We start from the raw sequence: 11,115 nt of genomic DNA, 5'->3' as shown, positions 1-11,115 counted from the left end.
TCTTCAGCCCCATATTTCTTAACTTTATGAACAGGAACTCAACAACTCGGTTTGACCATCGGTAGGTGGTAGAGGTACTACAAGGGTACAACAGAGTGAACAATAAGGTGTACAACATGAGGCGGATGTTGCTGAGCCATTGGATTATTTCTCATGAATTCAGAAACCCACTGTCCTATTAAACCAAAAAACATATTTTTACTTCATTTTCAAACATTTAGGGAAACGGTAACTATGACTCACATCAAAATCAATATTTGGAATATTACTGTTTACTTCATTAGTCTTATCACGTTTAGTTTCAGACAACATCTTTCAAAATCTACAAGGAAACAGGGGTTAGATTGAATCAATCGGAATCACACTATCACAGGTTTATATGGCATCACTACAAGAAAACAGACTTTTAGCGGTATTTTTTTTAGCCTTTAGCGACGCTGTTAACCGCTGCTAAAACTATTTACGGCGTTTTTGAAAACCCAGCAAAAAATGACGCTATAGGAAATGCCGTAAATGTTTGCAGCGTTTATCTGGAAAAAATGCCACAAAAGATCAAGACTTTTAGCGGCGTTTATTGGTGAAGCGCCGCTAAAAGCCATGACTTTTAGCGACGCTTTTTTTACAAATGCCGCTAATTTTGGCAGATTTGCAGTGTACATTTTTCACCAATATCCAACCCTTCTTGCATTAAATCCAACCAAAAACAACAAATATAGCATGAAATCCAACCATAAACAGCAAATGTAGTATAAAAAATACAACCAAAAACATTAAATCTAAATGATACTTCAAATTCAACGAAAGATATATGATGTAAATTAATAAATTAAGTATAACTCAAAATATTCTTACAATAATGTTAAATGTGACTATGTTAAAAACATTCTTACAAGGAGAAAACTAATGTCTAAGATGGCGGCTTTTGCGACTGCTGAAACATCTGCATCATTTGCTGAAGCTATAGCTGGAGCTCATCGTACTTTCTGCTCTGCTCTGCTACCATCGCTGCTGCCTCTACCTCCTTCGCTGTTGCCGCTACCTCTTTCACTGCTGTCGCTACCTCCCTCTCTGGTGCCACCGCTCTAAGTTGTTGCTGGAGTTCTTTATATTTTCTATGAACCTCGACAATCTGCTCAACTGTGCTCACTTGCATATGAGCTATCTGGTCTCTTAACCTCTGAACTTTAGCTTGAGCTTGACTCCCGGAAAGCATATATTGTTGGGAGTCAGATCCAAAATATTGGGTCAGGGTAACACCAGATCCTTGAAATCGAACCCGACCACTACCTTTCAGGACCAAAAACATCAGTGATAATTCTGTTATCAATGTTCTCAAGATTAACAGAACTATCAGTCGAAGCAACCGCTTCATACTCCGCCTTCTTCTCCTTTATTTTCTCCTAATAAATCAATGAAAGAGTTAGAAACGAAATATATAATAAAAAGGAATGCAACATAACTTAACATTAATTAAAACTACTAACGAAGAATTAAACCATTATAATTAAACATTATAAATATTTATAATAAATCAAAATTTATTAAGTAAATATACCATAAGTTCTCCAGCTTCGGATGTCATAAGAGATCCATCTTTCTTCCTATGCGTAATCTCAAAAAGCTGAAGGCGTCCAACTTTTTGACCAGACGAGACTTCCTACAATATAGTAGTAAAAATATTATTTAATAGTAGAAAGTCATTAATATTTGAAAAAAATTAATAAATTCATAATACATCGGCCTCAGCTACAGAAGCAAAACTTTTCGACCTTGTCGTGTGCGTAAATTTTTGTTTTTGCCTGCTACTTGTTCCAACTCACTCACAGTCCTACATAATGAAATTATTATTACGTATATAGTAAACACTATATATAAGAGCTTGGAAGTATGTAATACCTCTCCTTTCTTTGAATTTTAGAATCTAACCGCATCTTCCTATTGGTACCTCAGCATTCCCGGCGGGACATTTTGCAATTTTTCTTCGAGGCTTATGTCTTTCTTAAAATATTATTTTTTCAATGTGCTTTTATGGTCTCTCCATTTTTTACCCAATGCCTTCTTGATATAGTCATTCGAGACCTCTAAAGCAAATCTCTCCTAAAAAAAACACAAGTTTAGAATGTAAATATAAATGAAACTTAAACCAAAGTATTATAAATTACATTTACATTTTGTTACCTTAATATTATCGAGAGCCTGATTTTTGTTGCTATCAGGCATGTGATGCCATGATTCGTAGTTGATGGGAAACATATTGACATTTCGTGCTATAATACCCAAATAGCCTGCTAAAAGTCGAGCTTCAGATCCAATAGGCTGACCATGACAATTTCTACTTACTTTGACACGCTCAACAGGATTTAAGTCGTATAAATCTTTAAATAGCGTACGTCATCAACCTCTGCGCGTCCCACCACTTTCAGCTGAAAAACGATATATTATTATTACATTAAAATTGAAAAATAAATCAATAATAAAAGTCAACACATATGTAAAATAAACTTAACATTGCTTTGAAATTCTGCAGGCTCGTCAAGTGTCTCCAGCACATTCGAAGATCCAACAACTGTCTGCTGTTCACTATTTTCTTCTTTCGAATTTGGAGTATTCTGGAAATACTTAAATCTCGTAATCTTCTTCTACTCATTTTTCCTGCAATACACATAAAATAGTTGAAATTTTAGTAACAAATTACAACAATAATTGTACATATAATTAAAATAGTTAAATTATATAACATGACCAAGATTAAAATTATAATATTACATATAATTAAAAAATCATAAAATCTTACTAAATCATTATTCGTAAATATCTTCATCCATATCATGTCAAACCCATTGATGTTCTGTACTAGTACTAGCGATATTTTCATCTAAGTTTTGTTTTGGAAAAGGCAATGTTTTTTATCTTTCGACGATGTCATCTCTACTTCCATTACCCATGTCAAACAAGTCTCTAGGGGTGTTCCAGAGTACAAAATACCAACCCTCATCAGTATCTTTCGAATAAAAAACTTGTTTCACTTGAAAAGAAAATACATATGGCTCGTCCATCAATTGTTTTCTAGTGTGAATCAAGCGAAAGCAATTAACCATTGTAAAACCAAATTGATCTTTTTTAATTCCCCGAGCAGTATTAACATCAGCCCAATCACACCGAAATAAGACAACTTTCCATTTTCCATAGTAATCCAACTCAATAATGTCATTAAGAAGTCCGTAATACTTTACATTACCCTCAACCAGATTACTGTCCCTAGCACTAGCATAACTTGTAATTGAAGAATTAACAACAATTCCACAGTTTTGAGTTCTCCTCATTCTCTCGCGATATTTTGTATGAAATTTGTATCCATTGATGAGGAAAGCAATATATCTTTTTATTACTCTGTTCGGACCTTGGGAAAGCCATTTAACTTCGTCATTGACATCCTTCCTACTCCAAACCTATTGAATCGAAAGTAAATTGAGTAATTATAAATGTATCATATAAAAACATTCTTATTTAATTAACTAAATTTCATGATTATATGTAACTTATTAACTTCAGTTACATACCGTTTGGCTTAACCATTCATGAAAAGATTCTATGAATAACTTATTAATCTCTCGATGTTGTAAACTTCGGGAGCGTGCACGAGATCTCAAGATTTGTTTGTATTCACTATGTTAAAAACAAGTTTAATTGGTTAGAAGATAAACAAATCAAGACGACAAATATTTGAGGAAATTTTAGAACTTACTTGCGTAACGGTTCAATTGAATCATGGTGAAAAAAGTACATATCGATGTACTTGTATCCACGATATATCATCTAATTCTGCAATTTCAACTTTGCCGATTGGTTCTCCATAACTTTGGAATAAATAAGTTCCGGCCAAGTTATGATCATTGAGCCCAGCATTTCTACTTGGTCTATTTGATCGTGTTTCAACATCTTCTAAATATCTAGAACAAAAGGTCATGCACTCCTCTGCCAAGTAACTTTCAGCAACTGATCCTTCTGGATAACGCTTATGCGACAATAAGACTTCAATTTGCTTAGGAACCTAAACGCGATATACAATATATATCAAAAGCTATAACTAAATGTATAGAGGTGAATGAATGAATACTTGACAAATAAATTAGCACCTTTCTATAGGATACATCCATCGATAAAAAATAGTCCACCAAGTATTGCTTCATGAAGGAGATGGATTACCAAGTGCACCATAATAGGGAAGAAGGAAAGTTGAAATATCTTCTCCAAATTGCATAAAGTAAAAGCGGCTTGATCTTGTACTTTCTGAAGTTCTTCAACATCCAAAACTTTTCCACAAATAGCTTCATTATATTAGATAGTTCAATTATACAGGACGTTACATTTTTTGACATACAGCATCATAAAGTAACTGAGAGTAAATCTTGCATCAAGATGTGGTAATATGTGATTTTAATGAATATAATCTTCAATCTTTAAGACTCACACATCGAGATATATTTGACGCATACGCATCTGGGACCTTTATATCCTTCAACATCATGTAGAACACTTCTTTCTCTTCCTTTGACATTGAAAAAATAGAATGCGGCAACCGATATTTTCCATTCAGAAGTACTTGAGGATGAAGATCATGCCGAATTCTCATGTCAACTAAATCAAGTCAACTCTGAAGATTGTCTTTTGATTTTCCATCAACATTCAAAATTGTCCCAATTATGTTCTTGTAGACATTCTTCTCAATATGCATAACATCAAGATTGTGGCGTAAAGTGTTGTGCTCCCAATAAGGCAACTCAAAAAAAATACTCATTTTTTTCCACAAGTCTGCCTCATTAGGATCATCCTCTTCATCAGATTCATTATCAGATTCATCTCTCGATCTTCTCTTTGTTTGCATGTTAGGTGGTTGATTCATCTTCCCATAACTAAAATTGAAATCTTTTAACATAAACAAGATTTCAGATCCAATGGTCTGCTCAGGAGCTCCTTTGTACTCTTCAGTACCGCCAAATAGAGTCCTTTGAAATCTAAATTTACGATTTCCATCTAACCACTGACGATGGCCCATGTAAGAGAACTTCTTCCCATTATACAACCACTTAAAACATGTTTGCGCAGCACAGCAAGGACAAGCATAACGTCCTTTAGTACTCCAACCCGATAAATTAGCATAAGCCGAGAAATCATTAATTTTTCACAATAAAGCTGCACGTAAATTAAAGTTCTCCTTTCTCAATACATCATATGTTTCAACACCCAACCATAACTATTTTTACTCTTCAATAAGTGGCTGTAAATAGATGTCAATATCATTTTCGAGACCTTTTTTCTTTAGGGATAATCATTGATAAAATAAATGAAGATTGCTTCATGCAAATCCATGGAGGCAAATTGTAAGGAACAAGCACTACAGGCCAAGTGCTGTACGAAGTACTCATGATTTTAAAAGGATTAAAGCCGTCAGCTGCTAGCCCAAGCCTCACATTCCGAGGATCGCTTGCAAAGCTTGGAAATTTGTTGTCAAATGATTTCCAAGCTAAAGAATCCGCAAGATGTCTTAATAATCCATCATCGGTTCGTTGATCATTATGCCACCTTATAGAATCGGTTGTCTTTGATGACATGAAAAGCCTTTGAAGTCTTGGTATTAGGGGAAAATATCACAAAACCTTGACTGGCTTCTTTCTTAACTGTGCCCCACCTTCATCCGCATTCACATCTTCTGTATTCCTATCCATCCAACGAGACTTAACGCAAACATGACAAGACTGTTGGTTTTTTCTGATCACCCCAGTACAACATGCAGTCATTTGGGCAACTATAAATTTTATCGTACCCAAGGCCCAAATATTTTATTAGTCTCTTCATATTTTGACAAGACTAGGGGATTTTTGCAAATGAAAATATCTCTCTCAGAAACCCTAGCAGCATTGTAAAAGAGTTTTCGGTACACCCTCCCAAACATTTTAAGTGAAATAGACGAATACAAAAAGACAATTTCGAATATTTTGATCCCTCGTAAAGTTCTTCGTTCATTTCATTAAGTAAATTGTAGAACTTCACCGCTTCTTCATTTGGCTCCTCATCAGATGCATTTATTCCCGTTTCGCAAAAAAATTTCCACCAATATTACAATCATCGGATGCAATAAAGTCAGTTGGAAACGATTGCTCACCATGACTGTGCATATTAAATGCATCCCGCAACATACCTTCCATGTCATCTTGTCTAACATACTGATGGTAAGCATTATCAAGATAAGTCGGATTAACTGTTGAAGAGGTTCTACTAGATGTACACTCTCCATGGAAAATCTATTTTTTATACCCCCGAATAAAGCCATCAACAATTAGATGTTCGTAGACTACATCACAAAAATGCCAATTGATGTTGCCACACTTCTTACACGGGCAAAGAATCATATTCTCTTGGCTTGCATTTTGAAATGCAAAATTTAGAAAATTTTGTACTCCATTTCGATAGGCATTGCTTACCCTTGACAAATTCATCCAACTCCTATCCATTTCGTTGTTCTTGAAGTCTAAAGTTTACAATAAATTACGGTTACTAAAATAGATAATACATATCAAGTATCTAATGGGTGTAAACTAATTCAGGTAAGTTGCGGGATTTTCAAGTGTATATTTATGTATTACGTAAGTTAAGTAAGGTTTGTAAGTTATGTAAGTTATGATATGATATAAATTTATGTAAGGTATGTAAGTTATGTAAATTATGATATGAAATATATTTACGTATTACGTAAGTTATGTAAGTTATATATTTATTTATTATTTAAGTTTTGTAAGTTATGTAAGTTATATATTTATGTATTATGTAAGTTTTGTAAGTTATGTAAGTTATGATATGATATATATTTAACATTAAGATAAATATTATTTCCCTTTAAAATAATTATTTTAATTAAATAATATTTAAATAAATTAATCCAAATTATTTGTGATAATTTTAAATGATATAATATTTTAATTATTTTTCATATTATATACCTAAATTAAAATATTGAAGTAAATTTAAGTGGGAAGCGTATCAAATTCAAACAAACACAAAACTTAGAAAGGAATGGTTTTTGTTTTGTCAGTTTTAAGCCCATCAATTACCTAAATTAACCTAACAATAAATAATTATGTAAAATAAACGAGTTTGATTAAAATGATAAAGTTGAAATAGTAAAACAATTTAATATAATTATAAAAGTGTGACCCATCAATTGAAACTTAATTTGGTTAAAAATGTATTAAATTATTTAATTATTTTCCAAAATAATAAATATATGGTAATTTTTTTCTTTTTATATTTTTATATAAAATTTAGAAAAAATAACGCATATTAAAATTTTAACCCAAAATCTCTTAAGTTTTAATATTTGAACATTGTTATTTTGACTATAATCTTATTTGTTTTTGTATGAAGTATTTATAAGCACATTTGTTGTAAAAGGTTTTTTTCATCGGCATCACAACATAGATGTATTGTAATCTAATAATAGGATAAATGCATAATCAAATTTAAGTTATTTGATTTTCATTTTTAAAATATCTTTGTTAAGGAAAAAATAGGAGGAACTAGCATTGGATAAATAGTTTTGTTCAAAAAGAACAGAAATGATTTACTTTAGAGAAACAATGAGGTTTTGAGAGATTAGACCTTGTCCGTTACTGGTAAAGGTTAGCAGCCTTCACTTCAATGCAGCCCCTTAGATTATTTTGTAGAAACAGCAACTGATCAACCGCAGCTAGATGCAACCTTACAGTAATAGGGTGTAAGAGTTTCAGATCATCAGAACCATTCCTGCCTGAAATCAATGACAGCAGTAACAATCAGAATAGCAAAAATGGAACACCATGCACTGTTCCCTATGTTTAAGCCACACAACCCATATGCAAGAAGCAGACTACAAATCAAATGTTAGAAGGATTTATTTATACTATGAAGATAAAGGATTTATTTACTACATCAATATTTCTAAGGAGAGTTGCTCTTTAACCTCTTTACATCAAAACACAAGTATTTTGACAAGAGCCGGCACAAACTAGAACAAAAAATTAAAATCTAATCCATAAGAAAGAACGTAACATTTAGAATCAATAATTCAATGGCACAGGTCTGCAATCTGAAAAAGGAAGTGGACTATTTACGTTCTCAACAATGTGAAGCCAGAGGAAATGTAATGAAGCCGGAATTAGAGGTTCAAGTGAAAACTCTGAAAGAGGAAAACCAAGGCTTACAGGTGCAGGTGATCGACTTGGAATCGGAGGTTGATGCTCTACGCAAATAGAAAATTACATCCAAAGATGAATTGAGGAGTAATGTTCATGAAATCAATCAATTGAAAGAGGAAAATGCTGACCTGAATTCAAGAATTCTAGGACTGGAAGCACTATTTAGAGAGAGGAGACTTGAGGACTGCCAAACTAAAAGGGAAAAACAAACAACTCAGATGAGTGCAGAGGTTAAGTTGGATCATGTGACGGAGAAAAATCAAGTGGAGTTACAGATTGCAGACCAATAGAGAATAATGAAAGAAATAGAAGAACATACTAGGAAAACCATGGAATGTAACCCAAAGCTTATCAAACAATTATCTGCTGGAAACAAGTTAAATTACATAGAAAGAAAGATGGGAAATTTAGCACAAGAATTCTACCAGAAACTCGATGATAACATCCGTCTTCGGTGCTTAAGGATTGCGGTTGCTGAAAAAACACATTACGAAAACAAAGAGAACTACAAGAACATAAAAGAAAGTTTAGAGCAAGAAAACAAAGAACTGAAACAGAAGCTTGTTACTTGTGAAACTGATTTGACGGAGCTGATAGATAATGCAGAAAAGAAAAGGGAAAATGACAAGGTATCGAATTCAAAAGAAGAACAAAAGTTGAAGCTATTGAAAGCTGTGAGTGTGCTTGAGAAAAAAGTGGGAGAATTGGAGAAGATTAATAAAGAAAAAGATGCGACATTGTTCAGTCGAGAAGAAGAAAAGAGGGAAGCCATAAGGCAGCTTTGTTTGTTGATTGATTATCATCGTACCAACTGTGATTTTTTAAAAGTAATATTTTATTCATATATATAATTGAGGAATTTTTTATTACTGGAGCTAAGCCTAAATTCTCCAATGTCTTGAGACTCTAGATTTGAATAATAACCTCGTGTTGGGATATTTATCAATATTCAAAACTTTCAACTTGTAAATAAAGTCTCATTAAATGAAGCTTCAATCCTTCAATCAAAATTACACTCTTCTCTACAATTCCAGTATTGGGTTTAAAAATCTATACATCCTTAGAGTTCTCGATAGCAACAGCTTTTAGAATTCGTTAATCAACCTATACAGTAGGTGTAAGAAAAATTACTTTCACTGCATGTTTGTTACATTTTTTTTTCCAAATCACTATGTTTTATGTTATAGACATACATAAATGAAAAACAGCATGGGATTAAAAATGAGTAAAAAGAAATACCTGCGGGAAAATATCCATCAAGCATTTATACAGCTTTTTAAACCCAATATTGGAAAGCTATTAACCTGTAAATAAAGGAGGTATTCACGAGGAAAACCATAATTTTAATCACGGTAATCAAACATAAAACTATAAAAGCTTAATTTTAACAACAGATTTGACGAATGAGGAAGGCACAAAAATATTACATGCAAAATGACGAAACCATGAAGAGTAAACAATAAAGAGGAAAACAAATTTGTACCCAAATTACACCATTAGTGTAGAAGAGAATTTTTCAACCGCTTCCAAAGTCGATATCACACAGACGCAATGGTTTTGGGGAATCACAGCAAGCGAGACAAGAGGAAAGGGAGAAGAGTTAGGGATTTCGGGGATGGGGGAACAGATTTAGGGAAAATAGTATGGGAAAAAAGGGGATTTGGGGAAAATGTTAGGGATTTCGGGTTTGGAGAATTAAGGGAGGATTTGGGGAAAAAGAAAGTGGTGTTCTTTGTTTTAGGAATTTAAGAAAGGAAGAACCGAAATGGGGGAAATGACTTAGCAAAAAACTGAACTGATTTTGGGTAAAGGGGATAAACTTCAAGGGAGAAAAAGTGACGTCGTTTCAAATAAGGACAATTTGTGGCGTTTTCATCAAAGCGCCGCTAATGAGACCTTTTTCGGCGTTTTAGGTGAAGAGCCGCTAATGCCACTTTTATCTACACTACAAAACGACGCTGTTCAAAATTAAAGTCAATTACAATTTGTGGTGTTTTCTATAGAAACGATGCTAAAGCCACTAATATTCAGAGGAAACGACGCCGTTTTACTTTAATGTATAATTAAATTTTGTGGCGTTTTCTAAAAGAATGCCGCTATTGCCTATAGTTTGCGGCATTTTATATATAAACGCCGCTAATACCTTTGGTATTAAAAAATATTTTATTAAAATTGATCAAAATTTAAAACTATTTATTTAGAATTCCTTTTAAATTATATCCAAATAATGTTAGTTTGACGAATGTTAGTGTAGTACAAAATATATATTTCATATATTTGTATTAGGTGTAGTACAAAATGGCAAGAATCTCATAAAATTCGAAATATTGGTTCAGTCTTCAACAATATACCTTAAACTTTAGACCTCAAACCATAAACTTACACTCTAAACCCTAACTATAGTTGAAACTTTAACTTTGATTTAATACACATTTTTAAATACATCAATATATTTTTATATTGAATAAATATAAATATTATGTATGCAATATATAAATTAATTAAATAAAAACATGATGCTATTTATATCAATAATTGTGTTAATATTTTACAAGATCTAGATAAAATTACAGTTCATGTACACAATTGCACACTAAATCACTTTTCATCTGAGCTATTTGGGATTTAACCCATTTTGATGTAAAATAATAATTTATATATATTTATCTTATTTATATTTATCTTCTAAATTAAAATCCAAAATTATACTCTAAACCCAAAACCCTAAACCTGAGACCCTAAAACTTAAACCCTAAACCACAAACACAAAAACCCTAACCCCAAACTTTAAACCCCAAAACCATTCACAGTAACCCCTAAACCAATCATAAATCCTAGGCCATAAAACCCAAACTATAAACTCTAAAAACTGTTAACTCTAAAC

General features: G+C 32.6%; 1 protein-coding gene across 4 annotated transcripts; it reads right to left on the bottom strand.

Moving 5' to 3' along the window:
• Positions 1–842: 842 nt before the first annotated feature.
• Positions 843–10,025, bottom strand: LOC121212983 (uncharacterized). 4 transcript variants are annotated; one of them, XR_005908366.1, is made up of 8 exons: positions 9,715–10,025; positions 9,471–9,535; positions 7,657–7,804; positions 2,179–2,652; positions 1,897–2,097; positions 1,770–1,828; positions 1,556–1,657; positions 843–1,400 (listed from the first exon to the last, which is right to left on the bottom strand). XR_005908366.1 is itself a non-coding variant. In XM_041086215.1 (2 exons), the coding sequence occupies exon 2, from the start codon at positions 1,370–1,372 to the stop codon at positions 959–961; it is 414 nt and encodes a 137-aa protein (XP_040942149.1). In that variant the 5' UTR covers positions 1,373–1,400; positions 1,556–1,595; the 3' UTR covers positions 843–958. The 4 variants fall into 4 exon arrangements, 1 of the variants encoding a protein (XP_040942149.1); XR_005908371.1 differs by having other exon boundaries at positions 1,770–2,097; positions 2,179–2,423; positions 2,508–2,652; XR_005908377.1 differs by lacking the exons at positions 843–1,400; positions 1,556–1,657 and having other exon boundaries at positions 1,754–1,828; positions 2,179–2,423; positions 2,508–2,652; positions 9,715–10,022.
• Between the last annotated feature and the right edge of the window lie 1,090 nt (positions 10,026–11,115).

This window comes from Gossypium hirsutum, chromosome A02 (genome assembly GCF_007990345.1).
Source record: "Gossypium hirsutum isolate 1008001.06 chromosome A02, Gossypium_hirsutum_v2.1, whole genome shotgun sequence".
In the NCBI taxonomy this organism is placed as follows: Eukaryota; Viridiplantae; Streptophyta; class Magnoliopsida; order Malvales; family Malvaceae; genus Gossypium; species Gossypium hirsutum.
The sequence above is the reverse complement of the archived record's forward strand: the minus strand, read 5'-3'. Positions and strand labels throughout refer to the sequence as shown.